Consider the following 27486-nt stretch of genomic DNA (forward strand, 5'->3'; position numbering starts at 1 on the left):
TGACCTCGTGATCCGCCCGTCTCGGCCTCCCAAAGTGCTGGGATTACAGGCTTGAGCCACCGCGCCCAGCCAGTCTTCATTTTCTAGATTTTATATAAGTAGAACCAGTGAGTAAGTCGTGCTTTTTAAAGTGTGACTTCCACTCAGCAGAATTGAGATTCATCCATGTTGAGGCTACTTGGCAGGCTGACGAGCAGCATTCCACTGTGTGGCTCTATCACAGTTTATCTCTCCCCCTGCTCATGGACATTCAGGCTGTGTTCAATATTTGACTATTACAAATGAAGCTGCTATAAACATTCATGTTCAGGTCTTTATGTGGACTTACGGTCATTCCCCTTTATCATTGCGTTCTAATCGCCATAATACCTAGCAGGTGAATGGCTGATCATATGGCAGATCCATGCTTCACTTGTTAAAAAACTGCCCAACTGTGTTCTAAAATGGTTATGCCATTTTACGTTCCCACCAGCAGGGAATGAGAGTTCCTGTTACTCCATATCCTCACCAATATTGGTACAGTCATTCTTTTCAACTTTAGCCATCCTAATGGAAGTGTATACAGTGAATTTAATTTACATTGCCCTAATGAAACACTGCCCTAATGAAAATCAGTGTTTCTAATTATTTCAAACATCTTCAAACTATGATTCCATGTAGTGTATACTGAGTTAATTCATAGGACTCTCTCTCGCTCTATATCAATCAATCAATCAAGTAATTTTCTTAATTTAAATGATTTTTCCTAGAGGAAAACCAAATCTTCCCTAAAGAAAAAAATATTAGTTCATAAATCTGGAACCCAGGGGTAAGGTTGTCTCACAAACTGCCTCTGTCAATCCCTGCTGTGGGCAGGCAGATGGCCAAGCTAACACAGTAGACTGCCACTTGTTAGGAGCAAAGGTCACTTCGAGCAAAAGTGGGAGGGAACCATTTCTGGCTTTGGGAAACTCAACATTGCAGAGATGAAAGAAAAATTCATTTGGCAGTGTTTGTTCTTCCTTTACTGTAGAATCCTGTCAGCAACCATTGAAGAGAGATATGAGTAGTGGTTTACTTTGCTTTCATTAGCCCTAAGGAGCCCAAGTGGACAGGGAACTTGGAGATATAATTCAGAAGCCATGTTTTAAAAAAGGCCTGTCCTAAGGGAACATCTAAAAAGGTGTTACTATTCAGTGACTTTTGGCCTTTTCAAGACATGCTGACAGTTTTATAGTGCCACATTAGTATTTTTAACCAAGGTCATTTTTATTACACTGATATCCAAGAATCCAAGAGAACAGGAGATGATGTTAAAAAACATTACATGAGATACAATAAAGTTAGGCATTTGGGATGACCTACCACTTCAAAACTGAGCCACCTGAAAGAAACACAGCGCCTGGCATTATAAACACACAGATCTGCAAAGAGACAACACACTGGGTAAAAGTCTCTAAGTTGGTTTGCTATCTATGTAAGCTCTGAATGCCTGTTACAAAAGCTACAGGCATTCAAAGACACCTACTGTTTGTGAATCCAGTCCTCACTGGCTGGATGTATGAGCCCATTAGGATGCCAGAAGATAGTAAGCTCTTGTTTAAGGATTTTTTTTTTTTTTTTCCCTGAAGGAAGCAGCTGACAGAGCCATGTCAACTCTGGAGCAAAACTCTGAAACCAGTATTCCCATCAACTGCAAAGTGCCTGGTACATACTGGAGGAAGTTCCACAAATGTTTATTGAATGAATAAATTCAAGAATAAACCAGTTTCCTTTTCTAATGCCAAGACTGAGAGTTGCTTCTGTACTAATGGCTACAGAAGCCTACCATTTCCTGACTTGGCCCTAGGAACAATGGCAAGAATCTGGCCTCATCAAAGTTGTCCCTACCTTTTTTTTTTCCCCAAAGTTGTAAGTGGATGGTCACATCATTAGCCAAGTAGCAAATTATGGAGATTGAGCACACACAGATGGTGTGGCTATAAAATAGCAAATTTTGTTTTTGCTTATGGCTTAGAAATTTTTTGTTCCTTTGTGGAAAGAATTCATATGCTCATAGACCCTGGCACATAATCTGATCAAACTTAGCACGTATTTTTAGAACTCAAAGATCCTAGATTTGATATCCACTGTTTGGGGAATCCCTTCTTCCATTTCCTGTGTCAGGGGATGATGTTCTTTGTGTTTTAATTAGTCACCTTCTTCCTTCCTACCCCTATCCACTCTTCCCATCCAGCTCTAAAGATCCCTGAGTACTATTCATCTGGTTGGTCACAGCTCACTCTAGCCTCAAACTCCCAGGCTCAAGTGATCTTCCTACCTCAGCCTCCTGTGTAGCTGGGAGTACAGGTATGTGCCACCATGCCCAGCTAACTTTAAAATTTTTTGTAAAGACGAGGTCTCCCTATGTTGCCCAGGCTGGTCTCTAATTCCCGGGTTCAAGTGATCCTCCTGGCTCAGCCTCCCAAAGTGTTGGGATTATAGTCATGAGCTACTATGCCCAGCCTCCAAAGTGATTTTTACCAATTTATACTCCTAGCAGGAGCAGGAGCGTTTGAAAATTTCCTTTGTTCCAAATATCCTTGCCAATGCTTGTTTCCTGAAGTTTTAATTTTTGCATTTCCCCGGGTCATCTTTCTTTCTTTTCTTTTTTCTTTTTTAAAGTTTCTTAATCATGGAAAATAATAGAGATTTAGGGCAACTATCATGTACAATTGGTCTGCTTTCATGAAGGCATTGTGAATGGTGAACTGAAAAAGCAAGTTGAAAAGCAAACCCACATATGCTAACATAAGAGAGCCAGCAGAGCAATTCTGGGACTCAGAGAGCCAAATAAAAAGGTATGAACCCATATAAACCACAGCTAATGTAACCTGTTGCAAATTAAAGGCCTAACTAACCAGACCAAAACAAAATTGTTGTGAATTCTTTAGGACATAATGATACACTCCATTACAGCTCTCTTGGAGCAGCTGATTTCAAATGCTAGGCTTTCAATGAAAACTTGTAAGAAGCTAGAATTATGGCAAATAGTACCCACACATGGCACCTACCTTCTGAAGTCCCTCTACAGTGGTAGGCAGGCTAATCAAGTCTGCAGCTGACTTAACATTGGCTTTGAGGTGGTTCACTGCAGAAGTCAACAGAGAAATCTGAACAAAAAAGAGTAATAAACAGTGAAAACAAATGAGAATTTGTAGAGTACATGTTACCTTCACAAACTCTATGGTTGGTGATGTCAAGACAGTCTAGGATTTTATGTGTTTCTGCAACCCTGTCAGCTCACAGGAGGAAAGGAGATAGTACTTTGGATAGAGCTGGGATCTGGGAGGCAACAATAATACCCCTTCTTTCCCTGCCCAATTTGAACACTAGTGCCAAAGAGTAAAGGCAAGTGTTATTCTTTACCCTGTCCTGGCAGCACAAGATCCCAAAATCTTAAATTACCCAAAAGATGCTATAATTGTCACACACTCCTTCAACAATTGGACAGGAAGAAAGCTAATGATGAAGGATCACTTTGAAATTTCATTTTGGTAAAATGTAACACCTCAGTTATTTACCAAACTTTTGTTCCTGCCCAGGTGGGAACATATAAAGTAAAAGCCCATCTCACAAAATACAGTCTACAGGAACTGCACTCTGACAATCTGAACAGCACTTTCAACTAGTTGGGGATTTGGTTTTGGTTTAATAATGTGACTAATATTCAAACTCAATAGCTCAACCAGAGCACTACTTTGTATCCTGAAGGGGCTCAATACATACCCATTGACTCACTGACTGATGCAATGTATTAAAATAGGAATTGAATCAAAATAAAATGGGACCTCCCTTCGGCCATTTAGGCATAGAATTCTAAATATCTAGACTTCGCTCTTGAACGGGAACTGGGGGAACCTGTGTAATAGTTTCAGGCTGCAGAGACAATATTCTAAAAGCTTTGCAGTTTGGCTCAAAACACTCTTGAAAGATTCTTAGTTCTAAACTGCTTTCCTATTCTAAATTCTAGGATGAGAACACAGATCTACCAATAGCAATTATATTCAGAGTGGCCTCATAGGGTAGCCACCAGTTTCTGGGTACCTGTTATGGACCAAGCACAGTGGTAGGCACTGGGGGATGTAAAACAAAACAGAACCTGACTCCCTACTCATTCCTTTAGCAAATGTTTGGCATCTCTGTGCCAGACACTGCTGCAGTCATTGTGGAGACTGCAGAGAGGCAAACAAGACCATGTAGCTCTGCTCTCATGGAGCGTATATCCTAGTAAAAGGTGACAGAAAAAACAAAGAAAAGAATCCAGATTGGAATAACTACTATGCTAAGAATGTTTTCTTTTCTTTTTTTTGAGACAGACTTGTTCTGTCGCCCCAGGCTGGAGTGCAGTGGAGTGATCTCGGCTCACTGCAGCCTCTGCCTCCTGGGTTCAAGTGATTCTCGTGCCTCAGCCTCCTGAGTAGCCCGAGATTACAGGTGCATGCCCCTACGCCTGGCAATTTTTTGTATTTTTAGTAGAGATGGGGGCTTCGCCACGTTGGCCAGGCTGGTCTCGAACTCATGGCCTCAAGTGATCTGCCTGCCTTGGTCTCCCAAAGTGCTGGGATTACAGGCATGAGCCACCATGTCCAGCTATGCAAATAATTTAATTTAAACAAAGCTCCCTGAGTAAGTAGTAGTAGCTTGGTCTGAGACAGGGAGTCCGGTGAGGAGCCTGGGAACTCGGGAACTCAGGTTCTCTTTTCCTTCTTTTCTTTTAGGAGGGAAAAGTTCAGAGGCTTAAGACAAATTTTCAGCCATTCACTAATATAACAAATACTATTGGACCCTATTATACACCAGGGGTGAACAACACAGATGTCAGGGATCCTGTAGTGTTTACATTTTAGTGCAACGAGACAGATACTTTTATACAGAAAAATATCAGATAGTGGGAAGCACTAGAAAAAAATTAAAATAAGGTAACTTGATACCTTATTTTATCAAGGAGTGACTGGGTAGCAACTTTTAGATTGGTTGATCTGAGGAGGCTTCTGTAAGGAGATAAAATTTAAACTAAGATCTAAATAATAATAAGGAATTAATCATATGAAGATTGGATGAAGCATATTTCAGGGAAGAGGGAACTGCTAGACCAAAAGCCCCAGGACAGGAAAGAGCTTGGCATATTCAGAGTTTAGGTGGCAGGATCTCATAATGTGTGTGTACATGTGAGAGAGACAGAGAGACAGAGAAGTAGGCGACGAGGCCAGTTGTGCAGTAAAGGGCCAGAACAGGCAGGACTCTGTAAAAGGGCCAGAACAGGCAGAACAAGCACATGGGTTTTATTTGAGGTGTGATAGGAAGGGGTGTGTAAGCGGGGTAATTACATGAATGGAGACACTTTGTGGGAAGACTACTATGGCTCTCAGTAGAAATGGAGAGACCAGTAAGAAGGCAATCTGTGTAGTCTTGGCAAGAGATAATGGTGGTTTAGACTTGAGTGGTAGTAGAGGTAGTAGCAGAAGTAGAGACGATACGATTTGCTGGGACTGGGTGGTAACAGTGAGGAAGGTAGAAGAATTAAGGGAAACTTAGGTCTGTCACCTCAAGGAGCTTTCAATATAACTGAGAGATAGGGTAAGAGTACATTAAAGAAATAATTAAGCATTAAACGTGATACTGAATAAAGTTCTGAGAAAAGGACATCAACGCAAGCTGAAAGAAACAGGCTTCGCAGAAGTAGGACTCACATTAGACTCTGACAGAGAAGTTAGAATTTTATACAAAGCAGACATTCTTTCCAGGTTAGAAGGGTGAGGGTGGCATCAGGGGATAGGGAACACAGTATGAATAGGCTCAGGAGTACTTTCTTTTCACAACACTTCTCAAAGCGACAATGATTTGTTTATGTGGTTATTTGATTGAGGTTTCTCTCTTCCATAAGACTATAAGCTCCATGTGATCAAGGACGTCTGTTTTACTTTTCACAATACGTGTGACACAAAGACTGGAATTTGTTGAATGAATGGCTGAGAATGAACACTCTGTGTCTGGGATGGACATTGAGAAGGCTAGTCTATGCAGAGTAGAAGCCAGAGGCCAGCGGGTAGGACGTAAGGCTAGATAAGTAATGAACTTATTCTTTTCATCAGTAACTGGGTATAACAATAATAACAACAACAACAACTATTTAACAACTATCTCATAGGGATGTGTGATGGTTCCAAAACATGTCTACAAATTATTTGATAGTCTTCTTCTCTTCAAGAGGTGAAACCTAATTCCCTTTTCCTAGAGTGTAGCCTGATTTAAGTAACTTGCTTCTAGAGAACAAAATAAAGTGGAAGTAATGACTGGCAACTTCAGAAATTAGGTCACAAAAGGTCCTATGCCTTCTTCTTTGCTCTCCCTTGGATTAGTCACACTGGGGAAAGGTAGCTGCCATGCTGTGAGGACACTTGAGTAGCCCCAGAATGGAGAAGTCCATGTTGGGAGGAACTGAGGCCTCCTACCAAAAGCCATGTGAGTGAGGAACCTCCAGCCCCAGTCAGACCTTCAGGTTATAAAGACCTGGCTGACATCTTAATTGCAGCCTTAGAGATCTTGGCCAGAACCAGTCTGCTAAGCTGCTTCCAAATTCCTGACATATAGAAACTGTAAGACAATAAATGACTGTTGTTTTAGGACACTAAGTGTTGGGGTAATTTGTAACCAAGGAACAGATGACCAATACAGGCTAGGAGAATTAAATGAGATATATAATCAAAGCTCTTAGCATAGTACCTGGTACAGATGAAATATCAAATAAGTGACAGTTCTTTAATAGTGAAACATTAAAACATGCAATTCTCCATAAGGACTCCAGAATAACCAGACTAATCATCAACATTGTAAATCTGTTCATTTAAAAACAAGATGGGTGAGAAACCTCAGCTCAAAGAGACACTCTCAGCAAACCATAAACTTCCTAAGATAAGCAATTACATTAAGGAGGTTTTCACCCATGCCTTTAAAAAGATATGAATGATATCCAGGTTTGAAAAGGACATATAGAGACAGGCATTTTCATGCACTGTTTATGGGAGTATAAATTAGAGAAGCCTTGTAAGAAGGAATATCCATCAAAATTTGAAATGTTTATATTCTTTATTTTAGTAATTTCATTTCTAGAAATCTTACAAATTAGTAGCTCATATGCATGATACATTTAAAAAAATAATTTTTCCTTATTTGTAACAGCAAAACAGTAGAAACAATTTAAATGTATATCACTAAGAATGTGGATATATTCAGTGGAAAAGCAAGTTGTAGAACACATATTGAATGACCTTATTTATTTACAGATACACACGCATGTTAACCCATAGGCTAATTCATATTAAAAACTATTATGATTTTGTAAACAGAAAGAGAACAAGAAGGATGCAGCCCACATTACTGACCCATTACCTATGGCAGCATGAGAGAGAGAGAGAGAGAGAGAGAGAGAGAGAGTGTGTGTGTGTGTGTGCGCGCGCATGTGTGCATGTGAGATGGGAGCACAGAGTTGGGAATTGAAGGAAAATTTTCATAGGATTTCTATATGTGTTTTATAGTTTAAATCTTATATAAGAATCCACTCACAAATTACTTATGACATTTTTAAAAAGACAAAAGATGAGAAAGAAATATACACATAGGAAAAAGATACCACATAACTTTGGAAAGGGTTTGATGGGTTTTCTTGGCTGACCCTTTCTTTTATGCCCTCACTGGGCTTTCCGAGATCACTGTAACATGCCCAATCATAAAATGCTAGGAAGGGGTCCTGCCCCAGATATGTTTTCCTTAGTGCCCCAAAGTATGTACACAGTTGGCTCAAGATCAGTTTGAAGGGCAAGACTATAGTTATTCCTAACCCCCTATCAATGATGTGGTTACCTTTCAGCCATCTGAGGGGACAAACTCCTTCCTCCACTGACAACTGGCCGGATCCTAAAGGGACAAGCTGTTCTTTGGGTAAAAACTCTTCTTCCAGGTACTGAAAGTTCCAACCTCCTGAGGCTATGGCAGAGTGCATGGCTAATCAGAAGTATCTTGGGAATGGTAGTGGTCTCACAAAAAGCCAGGTAACTGGTTGGCAGCTGCCATTTCACCCAAAGTCAAGAAGCAGCTGAAAGCCAATGCCAGTAAGATCAGTAAGATGCTGCTGCACTTTTCTCCATGCCACAAACACTCTATGCCTGGTGTATCAGCTGCCTCACAGCAAAAGCATGCTCTGGAGAGGTGACCATTAACTTTCCAGGTAACAAACATCACTTAGGTCTTCTTACTCACTTATAAAACCTGGATCACACACTGTTCCCTAGGACTTGGCTATTTACCCATAAATTACAAAGCTGGAGTCCATCTTCTAGCATTCCTCTCTGCAGTAAAATAATGTCAAAATCTGTGGAAAACTATAGCAAAGCTTTTATATGTAAATAAAATGGAGACAAGGTACCCTCCCATTACTTTCTCTGGAATTGCTCTGGCCTCTAACAGTTGCATTCTAGAATGTCAGATCAGACTCAGGCATTAGAGAACTTACACCTAAAAGTCACACTTTGGAATTCAAAGAGTCTAAAAAGTTGAATTAAATAGAACCCATTAAGAAAAATCCATATTCCAGACAAAATATGAGTCATAACTTTTATGCATATTACATGACTTTTCATTAGAAAAATTAAAAATAGCTACTGTAGACCATTTGCTTAACACATCATTTTATATTATAAAGTTGGAAATGCTGCTTTTCTGCTTTGGGGTTGAAGTTAAGTGTCCTTTAAATAGTAAAGAAAAAGTTATTAGAACAGACAATCATCAATGATGAGTGATTATTAGCCCTAGTAGGGACTCAGCATCATATCCTTTCAACTTTATCTACTGAACACCTACTGAATCCTACAGGGGCTACAAACATGTAACACAACATGGGAAGCTGGAAAGAAAAGAGACTTCCAGGAATTGAATATTTTACTTTTAGTATTGCTACACAGCTGAGTGACTGTGGGCAAGCTACTTAACTTCTTTGAACCTCAGTGTTCTTATCTGTAAAATGGAAAGAACATCTCCTACTTCATAGGACTGTAGAAGCCAAGAAAGGAGATCACATGTGCAGTGCACCTAATAATGGCTGGCCCAAAGAAAGCATTTAATGAATGGCAGTTATCGTCAATACCATTATCGCCATCATCATCGCTGCCATCATTTTCTTCATCATCATGCTTACGGCTCAGAGTATAGTGTATGCCTTTCTAGTGCAATTAGAAGTATATGCAAATAAGCATCACATAAGGTATTTGGACTAAGTGCTAAAAGAGAGCTAAACAGAGTACTATAGGAGAAGGGCACTCGAGGTCCTTCTTGATGTGGCTCTTGCTGACTTACTTATCTCTGGCCTTTTTAACCAAACTATACTGCAGCTATAATGAGTGACTAAAATCCCCTGAACATAACATGTTTTCATTCATCTATACTTTTGCACATATAGTCAATTCTCATTATTAGTGGTAGTTATTTCTAGAAAACTTGCAACAAACATTCAATTAGTGAATACCGAACCACTGCTCCTTGGGAAAACACAGGTTAGGTTGCTGTGAGCCCTCTGCTCATACTTTTTTTTTTTTTTTTTTGAGACAGAGTCTTGTTCTTGTCACCCTGGCTGGAGTGCAATGGCACGATCTCGGCTCACTGCAACCTCCAGCTCCTGGGTTCAAGCGATTCTCCTGCTTTAGCCTCTTGAGTAACTGGGATTACAGGCATTTGCCACCACGCCCGGCTACTTTTTGTATTTTTAGTAGAGATAGGGTTTCACCATGTTGGCCAGGCTGGTCTCGAACTCCTGACCTCATGATCCTCCCACCTTGGCCTCCCAAAGTGCTGGTATTACAGGCATGAGCCACCGTGCCCGGCCTGCTCACACTTTTTTTAAACTGATCAATACAATACACAACCTTGTTGTATGTATATTTCTGTTTAAAGATATCTTATTTAATGCATATTGTTGACTCATTAGCATTGAACCCACAGCCTGCAGAACCGTAACTCAAGCCTGAAAGAAGCCTAACACAGGTATTTTTCCATAGGGCACATCACAGTCTCCTTGCACTTTGGAACAATAGATAACACTTTAGCACTATGCCTGAGGAACATTTTTGAACACGGAAATCACCAAAAACATCAGAAAAATATAAAAAACATGGCATTAAATACACTGTGAAAAAGACACTGTTTACAGTATGAAAGCTGAACCAAGAAGGCAGTATGTCACCTTGTTCAAACTCAGCTGTAAATATGCATGTTGGGTGACTCAAATTCCTTGCTGCTATGCGTGTGTTGGTGAATGACTGCAAAAGTGCCACAAGTATAGATTTTGAGATTACATATAAATTTAGCAAGTACAGAATTCATAAATTATGAGGATCAACTGCACTAATGTTCTACCTAAAATATTCTTCTCTCTTTCTGTAGAATTCAGCTGGCTAACTCCTATTTGCCCTTCAGGACTCAGTTCAAGATCTCTAGGAAATCTCACCTGGCCCCAGTCTAGGTGAGACATATACTTAAAAATGCCCTCACAATACTCATTTGGACCTATTTCTTTTTGCTTATCAGGCTGCTTTACAATTGTTTATTTTTCTGTTTCCTCCATCTGATTATAAGATCCTTGGGGGAACTGAGGCAGTGGTTCACATGTGTAATCCCAGCACTTTGGGAAGCTAAGGTGGAAGGATTATTTGATCGCAGGAGTTCGCAACTAGCCTGGGAAATAGTGAGATCCTGTCTCTACAAAAAAAAAAAAAAGAAAAAGAAAGAAAAAATTAGCCAGGCATGGTGGTGCGTGCCTATAGTCCCAGCTACGCTGGAGACTTGGGTGGGAGGATCACTTGAGCCCAGGAGGTCGAGGCTGCACTGAGCTGTGCCTGCGTCACTGCATCCCAGTCTGGGTGACAGAGTGAGATCCTGTCTCCAAAAAAAAAAAAAAGAAAAAGAAAAAAAAAAGTCAGAGGGAGTTTGTTTGCCCATTCTGTTCTGCCATGTGAGGACACAGCAAGAAAATGCCAAGTATGAAATAATGAGCCCTCATCAGACACCAAATCTGCTTGTGCCTTATCTTGGACTTTCCAGCCCCTGTTGTTTTTAAGTCACATAGTCTAAGATATTTTGTTATAGTAGCCCAAATGGATTGAGACAGTATCCAAACCTAGCTCCATAAAAGCAGCTAGGTAAATGTCTGTTGAATAATGTCTTCAAGGAAGTAGAAGGAGACTCCCTTTAACAGTCAAGAGAGAATGAGTATAAAACCAGAGGTTTCATGAATAAAACAGCAAAGTAAATTAGATTTCAACTACTAATTTAAAGCTTTTTCAAAGAAAGATTTGATTTTAACTTTTTTTCAAACTAATGGCTTTTTTTCAGATTATATTAACTTCAACTTACATTGTGATAAGAACAGTTCTTGTTAAGTGATATAATAAACTTCTTGTTTGAGCCAGTTTGAATTGCTTCTAAAACCACTGCCACTAAAAGCATCTTAAGTGACAGTTATGTTTAGATATAGAAACATAGTTAAATATTCTTTTATTTTTCTATCTACTTTGGTTTAGGACAGATGCCTCTGACTTCAACAGACCATCAGAGATATGTAACATTAATTTTAGAAAACCACTCAAACAGAGAGTACTGAGCTCCCTTTGGAAACAGTGCAAGTCTCTGCTTTCCCATCACCAATGCTTCTGGGCCTGCGCTCACGGAGAAGTCCTCTGTTATCAGGCTGGCTTCGTAAGTCAGTCCCAGCATCTCTGAAGGCATATTGATGCTGAAATGGAAAGGGTTTCAGGGCAATCTCTTCCAGCTTCATAGATGAAGCCCTAGGACAGAAGCAAACTTTCCTATTTATAGCAGATCCTTGAATAATATTTTGTTCAACGTCATTTGGTTATAACGTTGATGAAAAAAAACAATCTGACTCCTGGCTGGGGCCACTGTCTGTTTTGCATGTTCTCCTCACGTCGGCGTGGGTTTTTTCCAGGTACTCCCACATCACAAAGCTATGCACGTTAGGTTAGTTGGCATGTATAAACAGCCCCAGTCTGAGTGTGAGCATGTGTATGAGTAAGCCCTGTGATGGGCATGGTGTCCTGTACAGGGTTGGTTCCCGCTTTGCACCCTAAGCTGCCAGGATAGGCTCTGGCCACTCAGGACCTGACCCTGCACTGAAATAAATGGGTAAATAATTATTTTACTTGCTTTTATTAATCTTTTGTAAATGTATGTATTGCTCACATTTATTTCAATGCTGAATATTAGAAGTGTTTTGGTCTTTATCTAGAAGTTTAGTGATTTTTTTTGTGTGACCAGAAATGTGCCCTAGGAATTTAACTTTTTTTTTTTTTTTTTTTGAGACAGGGTCTTGCTCTGTTGCCTAGGCTAGAGTGCAGTGACACGATCATAGGTCACTGCAGCTTCAAACTCCAAGGCTCAAGCAATCCTCCTGCTTCAGACTCCTCAGTCGCTGGGATTAAAGGTGTATGCCACCATGCCTGGCTAATTATTTTTTGTAGAGACAGGGTCTTGCTTTGTTGCCCAGGCTGATCTGGAACTCCTGGGATCAAGTGATTCTCCCACCTTGGCCTCCCAAAGTGTTGGGATTACAGGTGCGAGCCACCACACCTGGCCTTAAGTCCTGTTTATATTAATTAGCCTATGATAACACTGGTTTCATTATATGCCATTTACTTAAGTTCACAGTTTTCAAAAACCTATCAATGACATTGAGATTTACTGTATCTGCATTCTCAGGTGCTTCTTGCATTAAAAATAATGGCAGGCTAAGAATAAAATGATTCTTTTGTGTCTAGTTTCCTGGTTAAAGAGAACTCAGAAACCAACATATGTACCAAAAATTTGAAAATCTATCTGTGTTCTCTCACCACGTACCAATATCCCCTTTGACTCTTCCTATAATGTCAGTTTACAAGACTGAGATGAAAAATAGATAGCTGACTTCGCCTTTTCATGCTGAACAGTATCATCCTCCTCTCAGAATGGCAAACTGTATGACTGGCTACTTACATGGAATCCCAGTTTGCCCCAGGAGAGATGCTGACCATCTTTCAGTGCTTCAATGTGGTCTACTTTCACCTGATGTAATTTGCTGTATGAATGTAGGCAAGGCCAATTTCTCCTACCCTTTTTGCAAAAAAGGGGTGAATACCTGCTTTTCTCTAATTACTTAGAGTCCAAGAGTAAAGGACAGATAGTAAATACCAGGGGCTGTAACTCATGAATTATTTCATGAATAATTTTGAAAGATTAAATAGAACTGAATGGAAAGTAGCATAAGGCACCATACATATTAAGGGTGAGCTACTGTTTCAGAAATGTTTATGCCAGTTACAAATAGGTATGTATGCGTTTACTGGGTAATGATGTAAAACATTTTTTACTGCAGGTTCCAGGCAAAAGTTTGGAAGCCACTGCCCCACACTATTTATCATTGGTCTTAAGTGCTGAATTGCCCCACTCCCGGACCATTGCTGAAAGGTGTGGCTTCAGATATATCTGCAAGCGCTTTCTTCTAGCACAGCGCTCCTTGTCATTACTGGCTCATTCTGAACTTTGTGATTCTACTCTGAAGAAGACAATACCTTCTTAGCCCCAAGAAAAATAATATCTAGTTTTAAGCACTTTGCATGTGTGTCACTCATCTGGTACTTGACTTTTCTTTTCTACACATATACATTTCCTAACTAAACTGGAAAAACTAGGGATGGGGCTATAGTTACCCTGTGACAAATACAGTATCCTAATACATACAAGATGCTTGATCAACATTCTTAGAATAAGCCCTTTTTCTCTGGCAGAGTCCCACTTCTGGAATCAATGTCTACTCAACTCTGGTCAATTTAGGGACTGGAAAAGTTTATGCTCTATCTAGGCTTACTTGACTGACCAAGGTATTTAACCAACTCCATCACCCACTCCTAAGCTATTCTTCGAATGACTACTGCTGATCATTTCCAGATTTTGTAAACTCAAATGAAATAAGCTCTCATTAGCTAATAAAAATGGGTTATCCACTTTTCTTAGGGGTTAGATGACACTCCTGTTTTACTTGACACCTACTCTACTCTGTAGGAAAGGGTGACTCAAGAAACTTCCAACTTTTTCTCAACTGCTATATTTAGTAGAATTATTTTCTTTTGCAGAAAGGATTAACATTTTAAATATTTGGTAAATTCATAACTGTTTTACCTGACTTTAACATGCTGGGATTACAGTATGCAAAACCCCATTTCAAAAAGTAAAACAATCTGAAATGAATTCCCTATACCTACAATTCCCTATACCGTATTCATACTAAACAACCAAACAAGTATTCATAGCTTACACAGCAAAAAATCAAACTTTTCCCACCTGCTTATTAATTTCTGTGATGTTTATCCAGACTTTGTTCAAACCCATCTCTCCAGATTCAATCTTCTCAAGCTGTTTTTGCTTGCTAAGTAGTTCTTCATTAAGTTTGGGGATTTCTTGGAATGAACTTTTCTGATTAGATTCCACTAAAAAGACAAAATAAGAACAATCATAACTAGCATAAAGTGCCCTCATGGTCCTAAGATGAAAAAAATCATCAAGCAGTAGGAAAGAAGATGGATTAATGAAAGTTAATTCGGACATTGTTCTTTGGTTTATGTGAATATATATCTTTTACACTAAAGCTCTCATTTTAACTGGGGCTATTTCACTACTGGCAATGCAACTTTTAAAGTTAGCTAACTAAAACTCGTAACAGAATGTGAGCAGAAAGAGTTGCCTTTGAATCTCAACTCTGTGACTTACTATGATCTTGAGCAAATTACTCAAATTCTTAGAGCTCAGTTTCCTCATCTGTAATACAGTGATAAAATATACTTCACAGGATTGTTAATATTAAGTGAGAGAATGGCTGTAAAGCACTTAACACAGCTGGCCAGGCATATAATAGATGATAAATGCTAAGTACTACTGACCAACTCAGTTAAGGAGTTTTTAGATTAGTCAATTAAGATTTATAAATCTTATTCTATTAATGCCCAAGGTGAGATTGTAACTTATATTTCTAAATGCTTAAATCTATTTTTTCCACCTTAGTCAACTGCAAGAGGGAGGTCTTACCACCTTTTGAAAGCTGTTATGAGGACTAAGATTTTTAATCTTTTTCATAAATAGTAAACAGTATTTTCTTAAGTCTTAAATCACCCCAAAACTCAAAATGAAATAGAAGATAAAAGAATATGCTAGGTGAAGTAGTGTGATATTTGGCCTTTTTTTTTTGGGAAACAATAGCTCCTGAATGGTTTAGGGATTTGCCAGTCTGAAGGTAGAGGCCTGAAACAATGCTTTCTCTTCTTTCTTTAAACAGCATTTTCCCTTTTCATAGAGAATAAAATATTAATAATGGCTAGTCCTCTAGAATAAAATCTACATCCTTTTTTTTTTTTTTTTAAGCCACAGACTGCCTTAGTTATTATATGCTTCCTTAAAACTAGAAACTGGCATAAAAGAGCCATATAAAACAACTTCCTAAAAGACTTTTTTGTTCATTTTTGCACGGTTAGCTACATTTTGTTCATTTGTTCACGTAGTATTTTGTTCATTTCTACACTTAGAACACTCCTGACACATTTTACGCACTCAATCAATATTTACCACCTGAATAAATATTTGGCCTTTGCTTAACTTCCAATTACATTTCTCATCACTTTACCTACCTCTTCAACCTACTTGTGGTCAAGCAGATCTTCCTGACACACTAACCTCTGAAGCCTCATGACCCTTGCACATGCTATGGTTTCTGCCTAGATGCCCTTGGCTTGTCTCTTCTTTATTTCTACCACTTTGGCCTAGTTAATTCCTTTTAATATTCAGCACCAACAGCCAGGACCCTTGGACCACTGAACCTCTTTCCACTCCAAATTCTACCAAGCACTTAACATGTGGTGCTGTAACTTTACTCATCTGTCTCCTCTACCAAATGGTGAGAGGCTTGAGGACAAAGACTAGATCTAACTTGGGTATGCATTTCCAGCAGCCAGCACAGAGCCAGGTATACAGAAGGGTTCAAATGCTTGCTCTGTGAAATAATTGTAGGGTACGAAATGGAGTTAATGTTATACTATTAAGTTAAACAAAAAAACCCTCAACACATAACCCAGGCTGGGTGCGGTGGCTCACGCCTATAACCCTAGCACTTTGGGAGGCTGAGGTGGGTGGATCACCTGAGGTAAGGAGTTTGAGACCAGCCTGGTCAACATGGCGAAACCCCCTCTCTACTAAAAATACAAAAGTTAGCCGGGCGTGGTGGCACACCTGTAATCCCAGCTACCCGGGAGGCTGAGGAAGGAGAATCACTTGAACCTGGGAGGAGTTTGCGGTGAGCCAAGATCTCGCCACTGCACTCCAGCCTATGCGGCTGGAGCTAGATTCCATCTCAAAAACGAACAAACAAACAAACAAAACCAAATAAAAACCCAAACACATTGAACAGCAACTAAGATCCCCCACAAAATGAGGAGTAATGGTGGTATCCTTATTTTAAGCAAGCTCACTATTGAAAATTCAGAATAATTAAAAGAAATGAGATATATTTCCTCATTTTCCAAAAATGTTTGCCAAAGGGTTTCATTATAATGACAGACTTCCTACATGCTTTAACATTTAAAAAAATTGATATTCGGTAATTATACATATTTACAGGGTACACAGCAATGTTTCCATACATATAATGTATAGTGATCAGATCAGAGTAATTAGCATATCCATCATCTCAAACATTTATCATTTCTTTGTGTCGGGAATATTTGATATCCTCCTTATAGCTATTTGGAACTATGTAGTGTTAACTCTAGTCATGCTACAATGGTACGTAACACTAGAACTTTCTCCTCCTATCTAGCTGTAATTTTTCATCCTTTAACCAATCTCTCCCTATCCTTTCTTCCCCTACTCTTCTCAGCCTCTAGTATCCTGTTGTATTTTTTTACTTCTATAGAATCAAATTTTTTTGAAATACATTTTTATTTTGTTTAGACGTGAGGTCTCTCTCTGTTACCCAGGCTGAAGGGCAGTGGCATGATCACAGCTCACTGCAGCCTCAAACTCCCGGGCTCAAGCGATCCTTCTCCCTCAGCCTCCTGAATAGCTGGGACTACAAGCTTGCACCACCATGCCTTAACTTTTTAAGAGATGGTGTCTTGCTATGCTTCCCTGGACTGGTCTCAAACCCCTGGGCTCAAGTGATCCTTCTGCCTCAGCGTCCTTAGTTGCTGGGATTACAGGCGTGAGTCACCACACCCAGTGAGATAAACTTTTCTTATCTTCCACATATGAGTGAGAACACGTAGTGTTTAACTCTCTGTTCCCAGCTCATTTCACTTAACAATGTCCTTCAGTTCCATCCATATTGCCGAGAATGACAGGATTTCATTCTTTTTTATGGCTGAATAGTATTCTACTGTGTATATATACTACATTTTCTTCATCCATCTGCTGTTGGACACCTAGGTTATTCCATATATTGGCTATTGTGAATAATGCTATAATAAACATGGGGGTGTGGATATCTTCCACATACTGATTTCCTTTTGCCCAGTAGTTTCCAGCAGGTGCTTTTAATACAGCACTTGATTTACACATGGTTTACAGGAATATATCTATCTCATACAGTGAAAACATTTTACCAGCCAGTCTAAATTCATTTCACTGAATTTCCTATACATTTTCAGTTAGGTTATAAAGAAGAACTCATCCAACAAACATCTGCCATACTCAGGCACCCCAAAGGGGCAAGGGGCAAAGTCTCTCTTTCCTGTAGTCTATATGCACGAACTAGGAGGTAGGAGTGGAAGAGGAAATAGACAGACACATAAATAACCTGGGTTACAATTATTAACTAACAAACATATAAAGCTGACCAGCCCTGAAAATATTCTGGATCCTGAGGATTGTATGAGCCAAGAGGGGATCACAATGATTATCTGGTTTGGAGCTTTTTAGGAGAGACAAGCCAAGTAGAGGTACGTTTATTACATAAATGGGAGGAAGTGTAGCAAACAAACAAATAACTTATGATTACTAATTCATGTTTTTCCAATATAGGAAGCAAATAATTTAAAATTTTGTATGTTAATGCTCAAAATAATGTACCTAGTTCTTTTGATTCCCTAATCTTTAAGATGAGGAAATGGAAAAACGTCAACATATACCAAACAGTAAACATAATGTTGACAGGATTAAATATAAAATAAACTATATTTTATAGTTATACAATGTCTTTCCAGTTTGCAATAAACTTTTATGTATTAATTATTCAACAACTTGCTATTAAGCCCCCACCATGTGCCCAGCCCTGCATGGGTACCAGTATACACAAAAGACCCTGAAGCTCTCAGTCTAGTGGGGAGCCAGGAATGGTCACAGAATTACTACACAGTGTGACTGATGTTATGACAGAGGAATGCCCAAAGTGCTTTGGTAGCACAAATACATCTTTATGTTTTATAGATGAGAAAATGAAGGCCCATAAGTGACTTGTCTAAGTTTTACAGCTAGTTTTGCAAAGCCAGAATTCAAAAAGTTAAACCTGCTGCTCCTAGGACCAGTACTTTTTCTACTATACTTTAGAGGTTACAGATACCTATATCCCCTAATGCCCTCGTTAGCACAAGACCATTTTTAAGTTCTGCACTAAATGACCAAGTCACTACTTTGTCTGTATGGACAGAAGAGGAGGTGCCTGATTTATTTACACTTTCCACATTTATTTATACTCTTTCAAATTTCTTTTCATTTACTCAAGTGTTCCATAGTTGAGTGACAGAAAAGGATGGTTGAGAATAGAATCTTCCTTAGAATAACTGTGGAGGTCTTTTGAAGTATCTGGTTTTGGAGAAAAGAGTACTGAGCTAAGAGTTTCAGGGCAAGTCAGTACTTTTAGCTTAAGGATCAAGTTTCTCTTTGACTGAAAAAAAAAAAAAAAAAAAAAAAGCCTATCTGCTTTGCTTTCTATTTCAGGTATTTCAGCAATCCTTCTTCCTTTCCTTGCAAGTATCTTGGAAAATTTATAGAAATAAAATCAAGAAGTTCTGGATTTCTCAAAAAGGTACTAAAGCCAGACAAGTAGGTGGTCTTACCCAAATTCGTGAATCCCACTGTCTTCTTGAAAAACAAGAAAAAAAAATTAACCTTAAAAAATATATTTAGGCAGGGTGTGGTGGCTCAGGCCTGTAATCCCAGAACTTTGGGAGGCTGAGATGAGTGAATTACCTGAGGTCAGGAGTTTCGAGACCAGCCTGGCCAACAAGGTGAAACCCTGTCTCTACTAAAAAAAAAATTAGCTGCGTGTGGTGGCATGTGCCTGTAATCCCAACTACTCGGGAGGCTGTGACAGGAGAATCACTTGAACCTGGGAGGCAGAGGTTGTAGTGAGCTGAGATCGTGCCATTGCACTCTAGTCTTGGTGACAAGAGCAAAACTCCACCTCAAAAACAACCAACCAACCAACTAACCAACCAAAAAAAAAAAAAAAAAGAAGCATAATTCAAAGAAAGATTATTTAAACCTAACAAGATTGGTTCCATTTAGTCAAGATGCTGTTTCTCACAAAAAAACTCCCAAGTAGTCTACAATGGTTTAGCCTATGGACTGACTACACCCTATCCCCTACCCTCCCTCAGGAAGTCCTGCTTTGCAATGTCAGGAAGACATTGCAGGTGCTGGCATTTCTATTGTAGCAAATCAAAGCCAATAAAGCAGCTGGACTGACAATTCCAAATGTGCTTCATTCAGCTTGCTGACAAATGTAGTCAGGGTCCTAGGAGAATGTGGCTCAGTGGTAGAAAGCAGGGTCTGCAGTCCAGGGTATAATTCTTGACATCTCCTGAAGACAGTATAGTATTTCCAGGGATTGGTATTAACAAGTGTTCAATAAATATTTGTTGACTGATTGCCAGGTCTATTACATGTACCTGGTCTATTTTTAAAATGTAGTACTTTGTTTGCATTCCCAAAGAAATTACCTGAAAAGCTCAGCTAACCCTATAAATTACATAAGTATCTCGTAAACACAGGTGCAGAGCAGTCAGAAAAATGAACCCCTGGATGCGTGAATTGAGAATGTTTTGAAATATATAAATAAATAATTGCTATATGTGATCAAAACAAGCTACAGCACAAGCCTATAGCTCAACTACAAGCCTAACTAACTACAAGGCTGTAGTTAGGAGACCCAATTAACTAACTACAGAGAGATGATGGCACAGACAGATGACTTCGGTGGTTATTTATGGTTGGAACCTAGTTTCCAAGTTACACTTACTACTTACATGTAAAGAAAAAATTGGCCTTAGAGACACTGTGCAATATTGCAAGGACAACTATAAAGGAGGAAAAATAACTATGGGGTACATATCTCATTGTTTCTTATACCATACTCCAAAAATTGGTAATCCAGGTTAGGATTCTAGCAGAGAATTGTGGCATACCGAATCCCCATCCCCAGAATCAGAAACTCAGAAGAAAACCAAAGTTAGTATTTTAACTTTTGTTTGTTTGTTTCAAAGCAACATCACTAGAAATATCATTAACACACTAAAAATTAGCTGTTCTTAGGCTGGGTTCAAAACTTGAGTAACTGTAGGCAGCCAAGAGAAGTTGGGATATGGTAATCTTCTAGGCTTCAGATGGGAAAGTGAGGATATTGTAATCTTCCAGGCTTAAGATGGAAAGTAAGAACTCCAATTCTGGAGCCAGATTTCTTTATGACCTTGAGAAAGCCTTGTGGTCAGTTTCCTGGTGTGCTCATGCTATTAAGGTTAGGGTATTTTGTGATTAAGTTGAAACTGGCGCCTTTGCTTAGAAGATTAACCCTTGAAACCTAGAGCCAAAAATTTCAGTGTTGCTAAAAAAAAAAAAAAAAATCTGTTACATCCTGTCAAAGCTACTGTGCAAACATACCTTTTGGAAAAAGTAATTTGGGCCGAGCACAGTGGCTCACAGTTGTAATTCCAGCACTTCGGGAGGCTGAGGCAGGCAGATCACTTGAGCCCAGAAGTTTGAGACCAGTCTGGGCAACATAGCAAAATCCTGTCTTTTACAAACATATGAAAATTAGTGGAGGGTGGTGTGTGCTTGTAGTTTCAGCTACTGGGGTTCGGGGTGTGGGGTGCTCATGCGGGAGGACTGCTTGAGCCCATGAGGTCAAGGCTGCAATGAGCCAGATGCCATTGCACTCCAGCTTGGGTGATAGAGCAAGACCTTATCTCAAAAAAAAAAAAAAAAAAGAAAATAAATGAAAAAGTAATTTGGATGTGTAAAATACAACTTTACAATTTAGAATATACAAAACTCTGTGACTTGAAAACTTCCTTAAACTTTAAAACTCATTCATGAGATAAACATTTCTGACAGTTGGATAGTGTTCAAAGTAGGTATGGTTGTTTTAAGCCCTTCATGAATATGTAAATTAGTGCAAGTTTCCTACAACTTTAAAATGATAACACTCATTAATGGTATTTAAATTTTTTTTCTTGAAACAGATCATGTTACTAGTATAAGCACAGCTAAGGAGAGAAATCTATCAGTCCTTGCTCTAAGCTTGAAAACTGGTAAGTATGCAGAAAACCAGTTCTTCCTGTTTCTTCTACTAAACTTCTTTCAGATTACTGACCAAGTTGATATCAAAGAGATTTGTAGGCACTTGAATAAATGTGCGTAGGCTTACAAGGCCACCGGGAACAGTGGTGCAGATAGTAGTGTTACAAATGTGAACTTGGGCAGCAAGGGGCAAGAAGATGCTCAGCTCTTTCATACTTAATCACTGAACAAATTACTTAATCCTTCTAAGAGCACAAGATAATAAAAATAGCCATCTCACGGGATTATTTTGTAAAGAAAATGATTTGAGACTTGGCACACAGTAGGCCTTCCACAAATGTTAGCTACTCTTATTATTGCCCATTTCTATGCTCTTATTTGGTCTTTCTAAAGAGGCAATCGTTTGACAGATGCTCCCACATTCTTTCTCAAATGGCCCTGTGATGTAGAAGGAATACCTCAGTGTTGTCATTGTCACTTTATAGTTGGGGAGATGCAAGCTATAAGTAGAGGTTACACAAAGTTCTAGACTCCTGTCCTAGGGGTAGAAGTCTCTTGCCTTCTGCACGCTAAGCATTTACTGCAATGCCATTATTTCAGATATTACTTGTCCTGCTGGTGCATAAGCACTGCCTTTTATTTGTGAGTTTAAAAACAAATAAGTGTTACAACATTCAAGCAGACAGCTCAAAAAGAGTATAAAAATACTGAGAGGAATGTATAATTGCTTCACTAGGATGAGCAAAACTCTTCGTTCAGCATGGTTGACTTTGTCCCAGAACCTGGAAAGGAGTCCAAGATTACACCCTGAAAAGAGTGACCACTGCCGGGCACGGTGGCTCACGCCTGTAATCCTAGCACTTTGGGAGGCCGAGGTGGGTGGACCAAGTGAGGTCAGGAGTTTGAGACCAGCCTGGTGAAACTCTGTCTCTACTAAAAATACAAAACAATTAGCTGGGCGTTACTCGGAAGGCTGACCACAAGAATCACTGGAACCTGGGTGGCAGATGTTGCAGTGAGCAGAGATTGCACCACTGTACTCTAGCCCGGGCAACAGAGCAAGATCCTGTCTCAAAAAAAAAAAAAAAAAAAAAGAGTAACCACTTACTTGTTCGAAATTTTTCCTTGAGGGCATCCAGATCCTCCTTGAGAGCAACCTGCATCCACACCAAGCCAACACAGGCCACAACACAGGCAGCAAGGATGACAAAACCACAGAGCGGATAACAGATCTTGCAGCATCGTAAATAGTCTCCCCTGCTCAAGAGGACACATTCAACCATGAGTACAGAAGTGATTATGGGGTATAGCTTTATTAGAAATAGTTTTGCCATGCAATTATCTCCTCTAAATGAATAACCAGTGAATTAATCAGGGAAGGTAGGGTAAAGCACTTAAATGAATAAATAATACGACCTATTAAGGGTTCATCTACTGGGTACAAAGGTTTCAAACATCACATAAAACAGAGGGAGCTCCTGCAGGTAAAAGGAAGAACATAAAGGCACTGCAGCTGTCATCATCAGGAGAGAGGTCTTTGAATACAAGCTCAGGTCACAAAAGTGTCAAGACCAATGTTTCTCTGCAATTCCATCTCTGCACTGTCATTTGCCTATTGATTTCTCTCTCTCAAATGCATACTCACTCACTCCGGGAAATCTTGTTTCAGTTTCCTGAAACTTTATAAACTTTTAAGCAAGTTTTACTGCAAAAGAAATGAAAGAAACAGGATCTGTAGTTTTAAGTGGACACCTGGTGTATTCTAGCTTATTGGCTCAGAAGTAAGGAAATACAGAAGGGGCTAGATTTCACACAAAATATCAACCAACTTTCAAGGTCTAAACTAACTTAGCAGGGTAACTACTCCAGGTATCTTCTGATGAAGGTAACACTTCATCAGACCTTCATAACCGAAACCCAGGATTGCCCTTAACAGCCTAAGTTGACAAAGCTCATTAGAAATCAAACTCTTCCTTTAACAAAACAAGACATTTTAAACCAACCAACCACTCCATGTCAGCACCCTGACCTTCTGCCTAGCCATTGTTTCCGCATCTTCAGCAGAATCCTCTTTTCTTTTAGTGTGCTCCCAGAGAGTCCAAGGGCGTTTTTAGTTCCCTTTGGTTCTTTCCCACCCTGAGCCCCAATCCCAATGTCCTCAAATCTTACTACTTGATTTGCCTAGTGGTCTCTACACCTATGAATGGCTAGGGAAAATGATGCCTCTTCTTTTGCTCCCCACCCCCCACCCCACCTACTCTCAAGGCTCATACTTCCTACAGTATATCTCTCACCATGTTTCCCCATCACCAATATTCAGAATCATCAAGAGTGCAAAAACGAAATAATTTGCAGTCTTAAAGTCTCTGTTTCTCCTTTGTTCTACACTGTTTTAAAAGGTCTAGTCTCCAAAGCTTCTCTGCTCCTCTGTCTCCATTCTTCGCTTCTTTAGGACTCCCTGGACTCTTGGCACATTCTCCCAAGTCCACATTTCCACCTCAGATTTGGAGATTTTCTTTCTACACCTAAAGACAGGTCTCTAACTTATTCTTCATTCAGGATCTGAACTTACCTTTTCCCTAAAACCGTTTTTCCCTCTTTGACTTCCAAGGTCTACACCCTTTTTTCTTCCCAAGGACTTCCTTTCTCCTTCCTGTCAATGTGGCCCCTTGGTAGTGCAAGGAGATGCCTTCTTCCCATTCCACCTTTCCCCACTACTCACTTGGCAAAGCGAGAGCGATTTCCAACCACACCAAACTCCTCTTCCTCTTCGGAGCTGGACTCAGAGTCTGAGTCGGGAGGCTCAGTGCGAAGCAGGCGGTGACTGCTTGGGCCTTTCTTGGGCTTCTTTCTCCGGCTGTCCCCAGCCAAACCAATCAATGCATTGAGCTCTTTGCGCTTTTTCATCTTTTTGTGTGGGGTAAGTGGAGCCCCGACTCCTGAGCTGCCAGGTTCGTACCCGACGCCCAGTTCTCTTCCTGCCTTGGAGCTGCCTTCCAGGGTTGGGGATCCTGGGCCAGAGCCCCCTGGTCACTCCCACCTAGGGGTGGGACTGACCAGATCCGCCAGGGACTGGAGATTGGAGCCCAGAGGAAACTGGAACTCAGATGGGTGGGGGAAATCACATAGAAATGGCCAAGGAGCTGGTGACCCCAAAGGATAAGGCCTTGGGAGCAGAGTGTTAGTAGAGGGTGGAAAGGGGCCTTTATCTTCCAAAGGGCGAAAAAAAGCCAAGTCAAAAATGAAGGATTCTCAGCCCGGATAAGTAGGCAATACTTCTAAGAGTGCTCCAGGAGCTAAGGAAGGGCACTCTTAAAATAGGTGTTTTGGACCTCCGGGGGAGGATTTCCAATGGAGAGGGAAGAGAAACTTGTTCTTGAATGGGAAGAGAGTGGGAGGTGCAGAGCAAGAACGTGGGAACGCGTCAGTCCCTTCCTGGCAGGACAGGTGGCGGCAGGAGGGGGCTCCCAGCAGCTACAATCCCAACACTGCTTGGCCGCAGAGAAAATGCCCGGCCCAGGAAGCCGGCTGGGGTGTGTTATGATCACCGTTCTCCGGCCTCCGTCCTGAACGTGAAGGAGGCCCGAGGCCGAGGAAGATCCGGAGCCCAGCTCGAAGGGTCGGCCTGAGAGAAGCCAGTCCCGCGCCTGCTAGACCCCCGCCCCGCTGTCTGGGCCTTGGGGACACGGTGCTGCGGGCGACGGCGGCTCCGCCGACAGAAAGCGCTCCCGCCGGTAGTTTGAGGTCTCCGGCACGGGCAACTCTCGGCCACTCACACGCGCAGGCCCCACTCCAGCCGCGACTCCGGCCTCTGCTCCGGCTTCGGCCGCGGCTGCTCCCGACACGTTGTTGTTGGTGTTGGTGGCGGCGGCGGCGGCGGCCGCGGGCTCCAGACCCGGGCCATCGCTCCAGCCCCAGATCACTTCCCCTTTGGCAGCGGCCACCGGCGCCGCCTGCCAGTAAGCCGTACTCCCATTGGTCGCCCGCCTGGGTGACGTCACGCCGGGGCGAAAGTCGTGGCGGAGAGGTGGGGCGTTAAAGGGGCCCTGCCCTGGCTGGGGCTGGGGCTGGGGCTGGGGCTGGGGCTGGGGCTGGGTCCCACCCGCCGGTTAGGGTGGCCCCGCCCCTAGGAGGGCTTCCGGGACCTGCTGCTCATCTGAGCCGGGTGGAGTTCTGCATCCTGCGGAGCGCGGGCGGGGCAGGTAAAGCACCCAGCTGCTCGACCTACCTCGAAAGTTCATCAGCCGCCCAGGCACCCAGTTGTTAACTGGACTAACCAAGTCTGAAAGCTCCGCCCCTCTGACTCTCACACAGGCTATTAAAAGTTTAGGCGCGTTTCAGATTAATGAACACATTCATTCAGTCAATAAATATTTATTGAGAGCTTACTTACTACGTGTCAGGAGCTGTTCTAGCGCTGGGGATACAGCCATGAACAAAATAACCAGGGTCCTTGTCTTCCTGTGTAGGGTTGCCAGATTTAGCAAATGAAAATGTAGGACACCCAGTAAAGTTTGAATTTCAGATAAACAGCAAACAATTTTTTAGCATTAAGACATCCCATGCAACATCTAGGACATCCTCATACTAAAAAATTATTCATTGTGTATGTGAAATGCAAGTTTAGCTGAGCATCCTGTATCTTATCTGCCAATCTATTCCTGCAGTTTATTTACACTCTAGTGGGAGGAGAGCAACAATAGGCAAACATGTTAAATGTCAGGAGGTTATAAGTGTTATTAGGAAAATTGAAACACGGTCAGGTGATGGGGAGTGCCTCTGTGAAAAGGGAACATTCAGTGAGATTATCAGAGGAAGTGAGGGAATGAGCTGTGCAGTGTTCGCAGGAAGGAGTGACCAGGAAGACCTGTTGTGGCTGGACCAGAAGAGCAAGGAGCAGAGTGATAGGAAATGAGGTCAGAGAAGCATCAGAGGCCAAAGCTTTAGGGCCTTATGGATCACTGAAAGGACTTTGGGAAAGCACTGGGGGCTTTAAGCTAAGAGGTGGCATACTCTGGCTTTTCCGTTAAAAAAAAAATCACTCTGGGCCGGACCTGGTGGCTCACGCCTATAATCCCAGCATTTTGGGAGGCCGAGGCGGGCGGATCATGAGGTCAGAGGATGGAGACCATCCTGGCCAATATGGTGAAACCCTGTCTCTACTGAAAATACAAAAATTAGCTGGGCGTGGTGGTGTGCACTTGTAATCCCAGCTACTTGGGAGGCTGAGACAGGAGAATGGCTTGAACCCCAGGAGGCGGAGGTTGCAACAAGCTGAGATTGCGCCACTGCACTTCAGTCTGGTGACAGAGCGAGACTCCGTGTCAAAAACATAAAATAAAATAAAGTAAAAATAAAAAAAGAAAAAATCACTCTGGCTACTTTGTAGAAAAAAGTAGGGGAGAGCGAGGAACACAGGAGAGCAGTTTGTTACAGTCCAGCTAGAGATAATGCTGATAGATTAGAGAGGCAGTAGCAGAGATGGAGAGCATTCTGAATGCTTCTTGAAGACAGAACTGACAATTTTTGCTGATAGATTACATAAAGGGTGTGAAGAGAAGAGAGGGTTGGAGGTGGAAACACTGGAAGCAGGGAATTGTTATTTATTGAGATAGGGAAGAGCAGGTTTGGGACAAGTTTGAGAAGCCAATTCAATATTCAAATGGAGGCTGTTTGGTATACCCATTGAGAGTTCTCTGGGCACAGGTTGGGGCCTGAAATATCAATTGGGAAGTCATCAGATATAAATGGAATTTAAAGCAAAGTGCTTTGAGCTACTTGGAAGAAAGTCACTTAAGGTAATTTTTATGCCTATATTCTTATTGTGGCAATTACACTGCTTTTGTTTAAGGATTCTTGCAAAGCCTG

At 41.0% G+C, this 27486-nt stretch overlaps 1 protein-coding gene across 2 annotated transcripts in view; it reads right to left on the reverse strand.

Annotated features, from left to right (window-relative positions):
- Nucleotides 1-25579, reverse strand: part of EFCAB14 (EF-hand calcium binding domain 14) — a 42754-nt gene extending 17175 nt beyond the window's left edge. Inside the window, exons 1-5 of one of the 2 annotated variants that reach the window (XM_011947002.1) lie at nt 25428-25504; nt 24341-25146; nt 22727-22875; nt 14401-14546; nt 3033-3131 (exon numbers count right to left, since the gene is read on the reverse strand). In XM_011947002.1, coding sequence (XP_011802392.1) covers nt 3033-3131; nt 14401-14546; nt 22727-22875; nt 24341-24525 — 579 coding nt within the window. In that variant the 5' untranslated portion in view covers nt 24526-25146; nt 25428-25504. Of the gene's footprint in view, nt 1-3032; nt 3132-14400; nt 14547-22726; nt 22876-24340 lie in introns of both variants that reach the window. The other variant, XM_011946999.1, reaches the window with a different exon arrangement.
- Between the last annotated feature and the right edge of the window lie 1907 nt (nt 25580-27486).

Source organism: Colobus angolensis, unplaced genomic scaffold (assembly GCF_000951035.1).
Source record: "Colobus angolensis palliatus isolate OR3802 unplaced genomic scaffold, Cang.pa_1.0 Scaffold106, whole genome shotgun sequence".
Taxonomy (NCBI): domain Eukaryota; kingdom Metazoa; phylum Chordata; class Mammalia; order Primates; family Cercopithecidae; genus Colobus; species Colobus angolensis.